The 16,894-nt window shown below is 40.8% G+C and overlaps 1 protein-coding gene across 5 annotated transcripts in view; it reads right to left on the reverse strand.

Annotated features, from left to right (window-relative positions):
- Window positions 1-16,894, reverse strand: part of LOC136867235 (uncharacterized) — a 93,754-nt gene that overhangs the window by 18,762 nt on the left and 58,098 nt on the right. For all 5 annotated transcript variants that reach the window (XM_067144376.2, XM_067144375.2, XM_068227055.1 and 2 more), the window contains one exon: window positions 7,860-8,010. In XM_067144376.2, the coding sequence (XP_067000477.2) occupies window positions 7,860-8,010 (151 nt within the window). The remainder of the gene's footprint in view (window positions 1-7,859; window positions 8,011-16,894) is intronic.

Consider the following 16,894-nt stretch of genomic DNA (forward strand, 5'->3'; position numbering starts at 1 on the left):
CTCATTCAAATAATTCAACTTTTTAAATTCCTTCACCACCTTCATTTTAATGTAGATTCCAAATACCAATAATCACGCCTGTAACGTTCAGTTTGAGGTAAGTTTTCCCATAAAAGGAATTACAATTTTTCACTTCCTTTCACCCACCTCCCCTTAAGTTAATTTTCCGAAAACAAAAATACGCGTATCTTTATAAAGGAGCTTTCAAATTCCTATTACCCCGACCGTAACATCTTCAGTTTGTGATATTTTATCCTCATAAAATTAATTCAACTCCTTTTTCACCCCTCCCCCTCCCTCAGTTGATTTTTCCCCAAAATGAATATTTTTAAAAGAGATACCAAATACCAATTTTTATGTCAACTTAAGGCTGAGATCTAGATATACTCATTTCAATAATTCACCCCCTCACTTTTCACCCCCTTAGCGATGGAATATCCAAAAATCCTCCCTTAGTGAGCACCTACACTAATCTATACTATTATAAACAGGAAATTGTTTTATATTTGTTTGTAACGGATAGACTCAAAAACGACTGCACCGATTTTAAAATTTACTTCACCTATAGAAAGCTACATTGCCAATGAGTAACATGGGCAGTATTTTATTTTCAAAAAGTTCGAGGGGGGCGACGGGGGGAGATATACAATTTAAAAATAGGCTAATATAGGGGAAATCGAATTTGTCGTACGAGGACGGGACAATGATTTGTTTGATTAATTTGATTTGATTTGTTTATTTATCATCAACAGAGTTATTGATTCTCCAATTACAGATGATATAATACATTCAAATAATAACAATATTAACAGAACTTACTACTACCACTAATTATAAATAAGCAATATATAATATATACATATTTACAAAACACATTAGGAAGGAAAAAAAGACATGTTTTGAAGTGACCGAAGGAAGGAAGTATAACTTTCAGTTACTGAATGGGCAGAACAAGATACAAGGAACACTGTCTATGAAGTGTCCATAAGATGTCTGCGAATTTCACTAGCTGACGAGTGAAATATATCCACTATCCCGCTAATTTCGTTCAGGGATCTTAGGGCCTGCATAAACCAAGAGTTCCTGTGTGATTCCGTTCTGCACCTGGGTAAGTGAAAGGTGACAGCCTGTCGGGTATTGCGGGAAGGAACATGAATTGGTAGCAACTGGAGTAAATTGGGACAGTCAAGGAAATTACCGATACATTTGTATATGAGACGTGCGTTGACATACCTGCGCCTAGACCTAAGCGACTCAATACACATATTTGTACAAAACAAATCATAATCTGTCGATGACAGCTTGATACCCAAACACTTTTTACTAATCCATTTTGAGAATCTGATCTGTACTCGCTCTAAGGCATTAACTAAGTATTGCTGTGAGGGGATCCACACTTCAGAGCAGTACTCTAGACTAGATCGTATAAGCGAAAAATACAGGGTTTTCAATGGGACAACAGATTTAAAACTCTTGCAATTTCTTTTGAGGAAGCCTAACGTTTTAAATGCCTTGTTAACGATATTTAACACATGCTCATTGAAAGACAGACCATTTTGATTACTAAAAATAATACCAAGATCGTTAATTTTATTAACACGCTTCACTTCTTGATTCCCTACATTATAATTGAATACATTAACTTGCATTTTTCTCGTGAAGGATATCGCACTGCACTTTGAAATATTTAGGGTTAAATGCCAGTTTTTGCACCAATCACTAATATTATTTATATCAGACTGTAACAATTCGCAATCACTCATATTTTCAATTACCCTGTAGATTTTAAGGTCATCAGCATAGAGCAGGTAGTTGCTCGAATGGATTTGTGATGGCAGATCATTAATAAATAGAAGGAAACATAAAGGTCCCAGTAGTGAACCTTGTGGGACGCCAGACATAGGCTGATAAGGGCGAGAAATGATTCCCTCGTATTTTACTGTATACCTTCTTTCGTTAAGATAGCATTTAAACCATTCAAGCAAGCTTCCATGAATGCCATATGCTAACAACTTAGAAGAGCATTATGCTGCACTGAGTCGAAAGCCTTGGAAAAGTCCGTGTACACGGCATCAACCTGCTTGCAATTGTCCAGAGCGCTAGATATGAAGTGGGAGTACACAGCAAGATTGGTGGTAGTTGAGCGTTTCTGGACAAACCCATGCTGGTTAATATTAATTAAACCACTGACTGCACTGTACACGGCTTTGTATACGACTCTTTCCGCTACTTTGGATATGAGTGAAAGAAGAACTACTGGTCTGTAATTGACAAAGATCTGTCGCCTTTCTTAAATACTGGAATAACATAGCCTTTCTTCCATTCCGACGGGAAATTGCCTGTACGAAGAGACCAGTTGATTATCGTAGCTAGTGGGGTTGCCAGCTCCTCAGCACACTCACGTAACACGATTCCTGGAATTTGATCTGGACCACAAGACTTCTTCGTATCCATCGACTTCAAGATGTTGCAGACTTCCGATGCCGAAGTTACTACTGATGATAAATTAATTTCCCCTAATTGTTCGGTGTGAGAATTACAGGGAACACTGGGTGGATGGAATGTTTTGAAAGTGTCAGCAAAATTATCCACAATTTCTTTCAATGAGCTAATTTCCTTGTCTTCATTAATCATCATAGATGGCAGCCGCCTAGATTTTGATTTGCAATTAATAAATTTCCAAAATCTTTGTGGGTGTCTGATATCTTCCTCAACAGACCCGACATAATCCCTGTACTTTCTCCGCTGCATTTGTTTGTATTCCTTTCTTAGCGCCGCGAATTCGATGTAATCTGAAGGAAGTGAAGACTTTGCAGCTCGTTTCCTTGCTCTTTCCTTTGCCCGCATTTTGTCTGTAAGTTCAGAATCATACCAAGAGGGAAGACGCCTGGTCTTCATTATGCGGGAAGGTACGGCGTCCTGAAGAGCGCTGTGCAGTAAGTCATAAAACAAGTCAACTGCGGCATCAAGAGATGGGCAGGATTCGAGCAAGTTCCACGGACAACGGGAAAAGATATTTCGTAGATGGGGAAAGTCTGCTTTTGTCCAAACGAATAATGATTTTGTAGTCTGTGGTAAACGAGGAACACGGGAAATATGAAGTCTGAGCTCGAGCGCAGAATGATCTGATTGTACTAACTGTTCTGTTGCTTCACACAGGGTATTATTAGTGACTTTTTCAGACACGAAAGCAAGGTCCAGGAAGTTATTTCCTCGTGTTGGAAAACCGCAAACTTGGCGAAGGTTGAATTCGTTAGTGATATCTAAAAGAAAGCAGGCTTCCTCGTTGACATGGGCGAGGATAGGATTAATAGATCCCGAATCGCCTGACGCCCAGGCTAATTGGCTTATATTGAAATCTCCGCACACAATAATAGTGTCATTTTGTTTTGCTACGCGATTGATTCGAGCCAGGGTTTTTCGGAAGTCTGCGAGCCGTACTTTCACCTCGTCCGGGGGCAGGTAACAGCAGACTATGTATAGCGCTCGGCCAGGGGATGGGGTGGCTTTCACAACAACACATTCCCAGTTTCCCGTTAAGTCAGGTCGTTGCACTGGACCGTACGCAGAGTTGACTGCTATTAAAACTCCTCCTCCCTTCTTACTAGTAATGATATTTTGCCTATCTTGGCGGAAAATAACAATTGTCATTCAGTATTTCACTATTGTCGATTGAAGAGCCGAGCCAGGACTCCGCCAAACACACGCAGTCGTAATGCATGTCACTCAGAGCGACGTTAAAGTCCACGAGTGATTTCTTAAGACTACAGACATTCTGGTAGTAGATGCTAAGGCTGGTATTTACCTCCGGTCCTGGGTTCAGCTGGACATCGCCGGCAACTGCTAGTATTAGAACACACAGCGTCAGGATGGATGTGTCACTGGCCGAAGGCTTGTGCTTTACACGCTGACTGGACGCCATTCTCTGCTGCTTGCCGTTAATACACAACACGTGGGCACTTATTTGCAGCTTATTATTGGAGAGTATATCTTCCCAACAAGTTACACCGCACTTAACATCAAAGTATACGCTAGTCGGTTCAATTTCATTCACACGTAACCGCGATAAAAGCACTTGGACCACAAGGAACACGCTTATTATCAGGAACACACTCATTTTAAGCCCCTTGACGCAGAGAACAAAGCTCGGTAAGCCCTACTGGCCCGGAAACCATGTTTTAAGGCCCTAAAAACAGTTATGGAGATATTGGAACCACACTACCCCTGCCGTAACCATGACAACGTCAGCTCCAGGATTTTTAAAAAGCGGGTGAATTTTTAAAATGAGTATCTTCTCCCTGTTGGGTCGCAGATGCGCAAATGTGGATTTGACCCTGTTTTACGACGGAATGCCCTTCCTGACGCGTATGTGTAAGGATGTAATTACTATTGCGTATTCCTGTTGTGGTTGGTAAAGTGGTGTGTTGGGTGAATATTAAAAGGAAGACGAATAAATCACGCGATTTAATTCCCCGACTCAGCCCGAAATCGAACCCGGAACCCTGTGGACCGAAGACCAACACTGACCACTCAGCCAAGGAGTGGGACAGTTTTTGAAATGAGTATATCTACAGTATATCTCAAACGTAACACGTTACAGACGTGAAAATTGGTATTTGGAATCTCGTATGTTTTCCTAAAATTTCATTTCTTATGTCCCGTAGTTTTGGCGCGACGATGACGAATCAGTCTGTTAGGACATTATATATATATATTAGTTATGTAGTATTTATCGATAGGACCATTAATAATATATTTGAGAATTAAACATTAGGCCTTCCCCTAAACTACCAATTCACACAGCGTGAATGAAATTTCTCAGTCCCTCATTCCCGAACCTAATATGCCAATTTTCATCCCGTGATACGCGTATATCCAGTCACACTTACAGGCAGTGATGACTGGAAATTAAAAAGTGCATTTCCTTCTGTCTGTGGACACGGCCGATACATAAATACCGTTCTTTTTTACACTCCGAGCAATGTACAGACAAAACTCGGAATTGTATATAGGCCTATGCCTATATTATTATTAATCTAGAACGCATAATCAGCTCTTTTCGATACATTAACAATTCAGAACAATCATCGAGACATTTCAGTTCAGGCTCTCTTAAACAGGTTTAAAAGAAAATTCACAGTATGGGTGCATACAGAGTTAAATTTTAGATAGCGAATGGACCACGATTTCAGTTAAATCAGTCACCAGAAACTGACGTTTCATGGAGAAGTTAGGAATTACAACGAAATAATTCCTCCTCCCCCCCAAGACACACACACACACACACACACTTGTGAACGTAAGATTGCTTCGACCGTCATTCTATACGATGAAACGACGGGATTATCAGCCAATTACACGATACCGTTAAGACGTTCACATACCTTCCTGCTTTCCGAATTTTGTCCACTTAAATTAATGTCGTCCTAAACTGTTGACTGCCGGACTGAGTGGCTCAGACTGTTGAGGCGCTGGCCTTCTGACCTCAACTTGGCAGGTCCGATCCTGGCTCATTTCGGTGGTATTTTTGAAGGTGTTCAGATAAGTCAGCTTCGTGTCTGTAGATTTATTGGCACGTAAAAGAACTCCTGCGGGACTAAATTCCGGCACCTTGGCGTTTCCAAAAACCATAAAAGTAGTTAGTGGGATGCAAAGCCAATAAAATTATTGAACTTGACTGTAGTACCCTAACTACCTCAAGGACGTAAGGCCCTCTTTGTATAAAAATGCAGAGATGTAAAATTAAATGCCTCTTAGTTTTACTTTAAACATTCTTTCTTTCTTTCTTTGGTAGTTTTGTATATCATGTTTATTGAACCATCTGTAATTGGAATCATATCCTGTTGTCTATCTTTGCAATCCTTCAATGGTTGGACTCTTCGCCTGGAGATCGAAGAGAAAAATACTAACACGTTCAACACATGAAGCCTTTTCACACACTTCTAGACTTATTTCAGGGATCCCGGTTGATCCCCGGCACTCCGAGGATTATAACTGTGTATGGTTAATTTCTCTTTTTTTTGCTAGGGGCTTTACGTTGCACCGACACAGATAGGTCTTATGGCGACGATAGGATAGGAAAGGCTTGGGAGTTGGAAGGAAGCGGCCGTGGCCTTAAGGTACAGCCCCAGCATTTGCCTGGTGTGAAAATGGGAAACCACGGAAAACCATTTTCAGGGCTGCCGATAGTGGGATTCGAACCTACTATCTCCCGGATGCAAGCTCACAGCCGCGCGCCTCTGTTAATTTCTCTGGCTCGGAGACTAGGTGTTTGTATTTGTCGTTATACACTTTTGTTCACATACACACATCACAGTATCAACCGCCACAAAAACATTCGATACTGGTAGTGAATGCATCCCTCCATACAGGGTTTATGTAAGGAAGAGCATCCAGCCGTAAAATATGGATCAGTCCATATGAAGTGCTGACCACAAACTGGGAAAAGGACCAGGTACAAGAAGGGGGCTAAAATCTAGATAATCCGATCCGATGGCATAATAGGAGATAATTACTCTAACAATTACTCACGGATTAGACTGAATATATACACGTGTTTAACAATCAGAGCCAGATTCACAATGCCTTAGGCTGATGACATACGAAGCGGTTTTTGCCGAGTCGGCGCATGTATCTATTGTATCAGATGGGATGAAACAGACACAGCGGTGCTCGCCGACAGGCGGCAGATTTGCCGACTCGGCCCGTCATTTAGCTGGCGGTGCAGCGAGCGTTTTGAAGACTTGGTGCGCGCTCTAGCGCCATTGATTTAATACATTCAGATGAATCATGGCAGACTTGATGCTTCGCTCTAGCGAGGGATCCAGTTGGCTGTGCCTGAATTTACGCGGCGATTGCATCATTGGTAGGTATTCCTGTATTAGATATCATGAAGTATCTTTGAAATTCAATAATATACACGTAAAATGACAGAGTAAGTAGACTTTTGGAATAAGAATACGAACAATAATTTATTTTTATATAATGTTGGCTAGCTTCCTCACCTAACGTCGCGCTCGCTAATGTGTTTTGTCCACTGCCTGCTCGATACGGACCCGATGACTGCTTATAAGCAGCCATTTTAGATGCAGATCGAGCAGGCACTGGTTTCGTCACAGTCTGCAAAAACCGCTCTGTGTATCAATTACAGGCGGCGGCCGACGCGGCTGCCGACTCGGCAAAAACCGCTCCGTGTACCATCAGTCTTATAGTCTATTAAAAGGTAAGACCTTAAGGCATTGGCTTTAAAATCAATATTGTACTCAATTATGACAGTTAAAATTGTTAATCAAATTTAATAACAATATTTGCTTTACGTCCGAGTAACTACACTTTTACGGTTTCAGGAGACGCCAAGCTGCCGGAATTTAGTCCCGCAGTTCTTTTATGTGCCAGTAAATCTACCGACACGAGGCTGACGTATTTGAGCACCTTCAAATACCACCGGAGTGAGCCAGGATCGAACCTGCCAAGTTGGGGTCAGAAGGCCGTCTGAGCCACTAAGCCCGGCGTTAATCAAATTGAAAGTATTCACTAAGTGAATAAGACAATAAATCCAACACAAACCCTTTTCTGATGGATTGAAATGTAGGATTAAATGCGAAAGTATAAGACTATGTCCTTTCACATCTAACTTAAGAAAATTTGAGTACAAAACTTGTTCTTCACAAAGCTTGATATTAGTTAATTATCCAGAGAATGAATACGTACGGTAAGAATCAAATTTAAAAAGCGAATGAATGAATGAATAATGCTTTAGTAAGTCAGTATCGAACTCTACGTTCATCAAAACTTGTTCTCCAAGCTTATCCAAGACCTGAACATTGCTCTAAGGCTAAAGATAAAAGATATGTAGTTACCAAACCACCAAGTACTATGTTGCTGTGCTGCCCATTCTTCCCAGTTGGCCAGATGGAGCCCAAGGACGCTGAAGTGCCGACGAGTGTCTGGTTTTGAACCTGGTGCCAGAAGGTCTATACCCACCTGAGTGAACAACAGGATCGACAGGACCTGCATGGAAGATAAAAATAATTAGCGCACTGCTACAGTGGTACACTTAACCTGCGGAATCAGTACGTTCGCAACCTTGGTGGAGTGCAGTCGCTTTCGTGCTCGCTACGTGTGACTCATCCATAGCCTGGTATTTCCGTCGTACAGCTTTCAGTGTTCGTGTAGGATATTTATCGTTCTTGAACTGCAGCTAACATTATCACCTGGACTATGAATGATCCGCCCGATACGGGGCAGATCATTAATTCTGCCCTACAGACTTGTTATGCAGATCCAGCTACAACACCTTTACGAATAAATCCTCTTGATTTGCAATCAGGTATTTCAAGATCAACAGCAACCAGCCCTCCCAGTGGAGCAACATCACACTTTACGTACTCGACATCATGAAGAGAGCAACGTCAGCACTGGCAACTTATCAACAGAACGAGGATCAAGTACAGGTACACATAGTCATAATAGTTCTAATATCAAGGACAATTTAGACCCTAAAACTAAGCGTTTTCGTGCCAATCCCAACTTACATACGGAACAGTTAATAGACATGGATACTGAGAATAAAAATGACTCTTCCGACACAACTAATGACACAAATGCATCAAACCAACTTTCTGTTAATACCCCATTAGTTGCCCCATCATCTTGTACTAAGGGTACACCGCCGTCATCCCGTCTCAGTAAAAATAATAGGTACAATAATACTGATAACGGACCGTTCCTTGTTGTTGTTGAAGGGACTAAGGATAATATAGGGAACTTACATCCGATGCCAATAGGACGACTGATCTTTAGTGAAAATATAATTCCCCGTCAACAAGTTCTGGACATTAAACCTTCTGGTAAGAATAGACTTCGTATCGAGACCTTATCCGGAATAGCAGCAAACAAGCTAGTTGAATCAAACTTTTTGAAGGAAAAACACCTTGATGTCTATATTCCCAGCAGTGTTGTGCACAGGCTCGGGATTATCAGAAATGTAGACACGACATTTAGTGAAGATGAAATTCTAAAGGAAATTCAGAGTGCTATTCCCATTTCCCAAGTGAAACGATTTACAAAGAAGCTTCCCAATGGAGACACGCGACCAATTCCAGTCTGCCTCATAACATTTCGTGCCCAACACCTACCTCAACATATTTATATCCTAGGAACACGGTGCGAAGTTCAACCTTGCATCTTTCCAGTGATGCAATGTCACCGATGTTTAAGATATAACCATTCATTGTCTCAATGCAGAGGACAGCAACGCTGCAGTAGGTGTGCGGGATCCCATGACGTAAGAACTTGTACTGACACTGCACCACCAACATGCATGTATTGCCACGGTCCACACTTAGCCACGGATAGGGAGTGTCCCGAGTACAAGAAATGGTCCGAAATCAAATACCTTATGGCTCAGAATAATGTATCTCAAGATGTAGCAATCAAAATGTACCATAACAGAAATTATTCTACTGCTGTACTGGCCCCGTCTTTCAATTGGCAAAGCAGGGAAGAATTCCCTCCTCTCTCACAATCAGCGGTCCCGTCCCCAGCGGACTTTCAGCCACATTTACCACGCACGGATATCCCGTCGGCTAACATGCAGCCTCGGTATCCAGAACAGGTTTCTCAGCCAGTAAACAACTTGACCAACACGTCGTTAACCTCACAGCACCATCAACAACAAATAATGCCTCCTCAGACAACAAACGCCGATGAGAGTACATCCTCGCATACCACAGCAATTGCAACGGCCCCAGAGACTTCCTCCCCCATCTACACCGCAACCAAATTATCCATCGATTCAACAACGTCAGTATATTCCCCCACATTTGCCTGTAACACCAATTTCCCACAACCCCTATCCCCCCCAACCACATAACATGACAACCGCCTCCCAAAATTATGAGCATTTGATCGGAAAGATATTTAACCTTATCATGCTCTTCCTTACTCAAGCTCAATCTACAACGCCCGAGGCCTTTAACCCGGCTATAATACATAACATGATCGCAAGTATATTTACTTTAGGTAATGAATAAAATACTCCAATGGAACGCACGTTCCGTACTTGCGAATAAAGAGACCTTACGAAGAGTTTTATACACTGAAGGTATTGATTTCGCCACCTTGAGTGAAACCTGGCTTAAGAACGATTCTAATCTAACGATTCCTGGCTATCATGTCATCCGACAGGACCGAGAAGACGGATATGGAGGGGTAACAATATTAATAAAGAATACAATTCCATACGTAGAAGCAGTTATTGATCACTCGCAGATTGCAAGTTTTCAGGCCGTTGCCGCAAGAGTTCGCATTAACAACCAGGATATTACATTGGTCTCATTATATAGCCCACCACGAACAAAAATTCAACTTCAAGAATGGTATCGGCTTACGCAACAGATAGAGCCACCTTTTCTCTTTTGTGGTGATTATAACGCACATAGCACGACGTGGGGTTGCGAGATAAATGATACATATGGTGATGCTGTCTTACAAATAGTGGATGAGTTCAATTTATTTGTGTTAAACGATGGATCGGCTACCCTGTTACCAGTACCGGGACAACGTCTCTCCGCTGTCGACCTAACCATTTGTTCTAATATCTCATCTGATTTTCATTGGAAAATCTTGCCGTATCCAATGGGTTCTAATCATTATGCTATCGTCATTTCTCCTGTTTTACCATTTCGTTCTTCACCGGTCAAACCCACTATTAAATGGAAAGTCCAAAACGCTGACTGGGTCAAATACAGAAGGGTGATAGACGCAAATATACACTCTGTGTTACATCAAAAAACCACGCTTGATAAATACGCCTTCGTACACACCATTAATTTAGCTGCCGCCATATCCATTCCTGAACGAAAACAAACCAACATCTCAAAAAGATTCCCTGCTCCATGGTGGAATTCCGAATGCAGTCGACAGATAGCTAAGAGAAATCAGGCCCTCAGCAAGTTAAAGCGAGCAACTACAATGGAAAATTTCCTCAATTACAAGAATATAGATGCAGCAGTCAAACGCTTTCTGAAAAGGGTAAAGAAGAATAGCTGGCGATCTTATTGTGAAAAACTGACCAAGGATACACCCCTATCGCAAATATGGTCGATGGTTAACAAAATGAAAAAAACGCCAATCCCTAAAGCACTTAAATGTTGGGCAGAAGAGTTTTCAGATCTTATTGCTCCACCTACGACCTCACTTCCTCCAAAACAACGTCCACCGTTCGAACTTTCCCGGCCTACGCAAGATGTTCTCACATCACCTTTCACGCTAAATGAATTAGAACAAGTTTTAAAAACTACTGCTAACTCTGCGCCTGGTTATGACCATATACATTACTGCATGCTTTCTAACTTATCTCGCAATGCCAAGGAAATATTGCTCTTACTTTTCACATATATTTGGAATGAAACCAATTTTCCCGACGACTGGACGACGCAGATTATTGTCCCAATTTTAAAACAAGGTAAAGATCCTAACGAAGCTGCTTCTTACAGACCCATCGCTCTATCTTCATGCATAGCTGAAACTTTTGAACGGCTGTTGAAACTAAGACTGGAGTGGTGGTTAGAGTTTCACAATTTATTGCCTCGATCTCAATATGGGTTCCAGAAAAGTCGTTCTACTTATGACCATGTTAGCATTCTGACTGCGGACATTGAACATACATTTCTAAACCATGGTTACCTTACCGCCATATTTCTCGATATATCTGGGGCATATGACAGCGTTAGTATACAAGTACTTTCTGAAAAGTTACATGACCTTGGTCTTCCCGAAATATACGTGCGAGGTATATATAACTTATTTTTCCGGCGGACAATCTATATTCGAACCCAAGATAACACCTTGTATGGGCCCAGACTAGTAACAAAAGGACTCCCTCAGGGTGCTATACTGAGTCCTTTACTGTATGCCATCTACACTGCAGATCTCGATCACATGTTTAAACAAACAGTCAAAGTTCTTCAGTATGCAGACGACGTATTTATCTACGCATCATCGCAATCTCTTTGGTTAACATGTTTATGGCTAGATGACGCTGCAAGGAAACTCCACGCCTGGACATTTCAAACAGGTCTTAATTTATCCCCAACAAAATCCTCTATTATTGTCTTCACTCGAAAGCAGTTCCACTCAATATCACCATCTGTACATCTTGGGCCATACTCCTTCCCTTTACGGACTTCAGCCAAGCTACTAGGCTTACACCTCGATAGTAAACTTACATGGAGAACCCACGTCGAGTACCTGGCAACTAAAGTGGGCCGAACGTTAAACATAATCAGAGCATTATGTCGAGTCTGGTGGGGAGCTGACCCATCTGTCCTATTACTATTATATAGATCGTTAATCCGATCTGTACTAGATTATGGCTGCATCTTTTTCGGCAACGCACCGCAGTATGTTCTTCGAAAACTAGATGTCCTGCAGTTCCGCGCACTCAGAATATGTCTCGGAGCCATGAACTCAAGTCCTACTAACGCACTACTGGTAGAAGCTAAAGAAATGCCCCTTCAGATAAGACGAGATCTGCTTGCCAACAACTTTCTTCTGCAACGCTCGTCCATAACTAGCCACCCTATAACATCTAAACTGCGCCGCCTCCTTCCACTGTGTGACAGAGGAACAAACAGAAGACTACGGACACCTCTATTGGTCAAAAGTATCAAGAAATTGCAGCACATCTTACCTCTTACTCTTCAAGATACATCACTTCCAGTATTTCGACAGAGGTATGAACTTTCAGTACTTCAACCATCCACATTTCATCTTCCAGATTTTATAATCTGCAATACCAATATCAACGAAAAAGTAACAAATTTTATCGATGCATATTGGGGCAGTTATACTAAAATATGTACAGATGGGTCTAAGACCAATGAAGGAGTCGGATATGCGTACTACTGCCCTGCACTCAACACTAGCAAAATGTTCTCACTTCCCCACAAAGCTTCAATATTCACAGCTGAAATACTTGCCATTAAATCAGCCATCACGTACGGCGTCCAGCACTTCAGCAGTATATTAATTCTCACGGACTCCAAGAGTGCACTTCGAAAACTAGAACAACCAGGCAGGAACACGCGTTCGAATAAATACATCATGGACATCCTAAGTTGCATATACCAAGCTAAGGAAAACGGAAAAGAAGTTCATCTTATGTGGATCAAAGGTCACACTGGAATTGTACACAATGATACCGTAGACCAACTGGCAAAGCAGAGCATTACAGAAGGCCAGTTCCAAGCACTACGCCTACCATACACGGACTTCCAAAGCCACATCAAGAAACAGGCTTACAAAGAATGGTCAAATTACTGGGCAACAACTCAACGCATCAAAGGCAAGCATTACGCCGCTATCCAGAGACACATCCCACAAAAACCATGGTTCAGTCTACTATCTCTCACTCGCCGCCATATGACATCAATTATCAGAATGCGACTTGGACACGCATCTTACCCCAGTCATCTGTTCAGACTCAAAGTCATAGACTCCCCAAATTGTCCCTCTGACCCCAATCAAGAAGCAGACCTCAACCATACAATTTTAGGATGCACTAGATACAAACCACAAGTGACCAATTTATATCAAACGCTTATACAACTGAAAGTTCCACTTCCCACCTCCGTTTCGTCGTTGTTCAGCAGCTATGACATCCGTATATATCAAGCAATAGCGAAATTTTTAAGTGAAGCTAATTTAACACTGTGATATGTTTGTTCTGTCGTCTGTAGTTAAACTGTTCTCATCCAACCAAAGTTCCCGTACCGTGGCTTTCCATCACCAATTAGTCACAATGCCATGAACGGTCCATGTTGTAAAGATGTTGCTCTTTGACTTTCCTGTTTTCTAAATGTACAGAGCTGGCAGCATGGTCTTACGGACCAAATGCCAAAATGTAAATAAATAAATAAAAACCTGCGGAATCATATTCCTTCCTCGTCAACGTACGTGATAGATGTTTAACACTAACGCAGGCGTCGTGAGTTTATTTGACACATCGGAGAAATTACACACATACATGGTAGATACAGCTAATATTATAAGTATTAGTATACCTGTGCTGACGAACGGTGTGTAGCATTCAGTCAGCTGCTATACGATACTTGCGTCTAGAGTAATAGGTCTGATGGTATTACAAAACAAAACATCTAAGATTTGAGCAAAATGTGTATACAATCTACTGTTGAAGACAGTATCAAGAAACACAAACTGCTATCGTGTGACGCATTCGTACAGACATGAAAGCATTCTGTAAACAGGGTTGTAAACGCAGTTCCCGTACGGCGGTAACTCGTCCAACAAACTGTTGTTCAGTCCGAGGTCGAATGCAGCTGTGTTTGTATGCGTGCTTAAGTGGTGTCAGTATGTGGAGTCAGGGAAAAAGAAACCAGTCAAGCGGAGCACAAGCTTGTTATTAAGGCTCCTCAGTGTAAATCTTGACGGGAGATCACAGCGCTTGTCGGGAGACCCCGATCGATACCGCAGTCGATAAAGGATCGGTACTGGGCTACTAACTCTAAAAAAACATGCCAAGAAGTGGACGTCCAGACAAACCGACTGCCAGAGATAACCTTAAAGCGGTGGGTATGATTAATAAATATCCAAAATTAAGTGCTCCAATGATAGTGGTAGAGCTATCCGATCAAGGTATTGCATTATATGAAAGCACAGTGCGCCGTGCTAAAACACAATGGTCGAGTTGGTCGCAATAAGTTTTATGTTTCTGAAGAAAATCTAAAGAAACTCCTTGCTTTCGCAAAACAATACGTCGACGCACCACCCGTGTTTTGGATTAAAGTTTTCTCCGATGAAAATAAATTTATTTGGGTCAAACGGACGGCAAATGGCATGACGGGAAAAGAATACGGAGCTAGCGCTCAAAACCCTGTGTCCCGCAGTGAAACACGGAGGTGGAATTGTGCAGGTTTGGGGATGTATGATGCTGCCGGAGTAGGGAATCTTCATATTATAGACTGTATAATGGATCACAAAATGTGACATTTTCAAAATCTAATTGTTAGAGCCGAAAAAATTAGCCTCCAAAACGACTTACTGTTCCATGGAGGCACTTTTGTGTATGTGAGGCTATGCCCTTTCTCCATTCACCATCCCTAAATTGTAACTACAATTAGTGGAAAATAAATAATAATAATAATAATAATAATAATAATAATAATAATAATAATAATAATAATAATAATAATAACTGCCTATATTACAAGACTGGCCGTTTTATAACGTTCCAAAGCAGCTTCATACCCCTCCCTCAAGCCCCGGATATTAATCCAATTGAGCAATTGTGAAGCATTTTGGAGACCAGGATACGGAAAAGAAATTACGACGAAGGCTGCCATGGTTTAACAGCTTTGCAGGAAGAATGGGCCTCTATTTCTAATGAAGTAACGAAATAGTCGAATCAATGTCACGACGTCTTCAAACTGTCATTAAAGCGAAGGGAAACCCAACAAGGTATTAAACCTGGAGAGTGACTGCATTCACTTCGTTAACATGGTATGTGTACGAATACTTCTGACACGATAGATTTTGTGTGTTTCTTGGCATTTCTTCAATGCTCGAGATTGTATACATGTTTTGTTCAAACATTAGACATTTAAAAATAAATGTATTTTTTGTAATACCATCAGTCCTATTACTCTAACGCCAAGTATCATATAGCACCTGACTGAATGCTACACACCGCTCGTCAGCACAAGTATACGAATACTTACGGCGGTATCTGTAAACTTCCAAGATAAATTTTGGCATTAAAAGCTACCTTCTGTTCTACGTACAGTTGAAATACTCCTCTTCGGAGCAAAAGCAGATACAGATATGATTATATCCTTCAGATACGACGATTTATAAAAATTCTTATGTGCCAACCTATTCCACATATTATCCCTTCTTGCCTGACAGCGACATTTCGAGGGATAATTTACAAATAGATTTGTTCTTTTATTAAGATAATGAATATTACAATTCATCTACAGGAAACAATTTTCACTACTTTCTTATTTTAAAAAAATTAAGATCCAATGACTTAAGGGAGAATATTTATAAGAAAGTCTCCAAGTTTGCAGAGATTTAGAATGAAGTTTTCTTTCTCTTTTGAAAACACTTGAATCACCATGTGGGTGTATTATGTAACGATATTCTTTACTTAGTCAGAATTTTAAAAGTTAAAAAATTACATTTAAATTGCTTGTCAGTACGTTTAAGCCATAACAGGATTCTACATATTTAATCACTGTCCTAAATGTATTTAACATGTTAATAAGCTATTATTTAATAAAATATTTTGATTGGCGGATCAATTTCTCGAGCAACAAATGTATGGATTTAATTTCACTATAATAAATTTATTGAAGCTAATGGCCAAAAAGGAATTTACATCTATAAGTTGTAGGAGGTCCGCTGTCTAATTTATTTTGTTTTGCCAATTGTTCAGATATTATCCGTTTTAGGTCAACTCAAGACCGAATCGGTGGTTTTTACTTTTCGTGTCTGTCCCACCATCACGTCGAAACGGCTGGATAGATTTCAACCAAACTTCATATTTAGAGTATACTCATCCCGGGGAAGGTTTCGATGTGCAAATCATTTTAAAATCTTGGCATAGACGGGGGGTTTATAGGAAAACCAGAACGGTTTTCCTCCATTTACTCATACTGTAACGTTTCAGACGTCACAGTGTAATTATGTTAATTTTGTTATGTGTAATTCAGGAATGGCATATTTGACGTCATGATATTTATTTTCGTACGTAATTTTATTATAATTCATGTTTGATCATTTGGTCACTATCATTTCATTACTTTGTAACTACGACTTGTAAACGAGGGCTGAATATCCTAATATTAATTTAGATTCTTGCGACATTCGT

Source organism: Anabrus simplex, chromosome 3, assembly GCF_040414725.1.
Source record: "Anabrus simplex isolate iqAnaSimp1 chromosome 3, ASM4041472v1, whole genome shotgun sequence".
NCBI classification, from domain to species: Eukaryota; Metazoa; Arthropoda; class Insecta; order Orthoptera; family Tettigoniidae; genus Anabrus; species Anabrus simplex.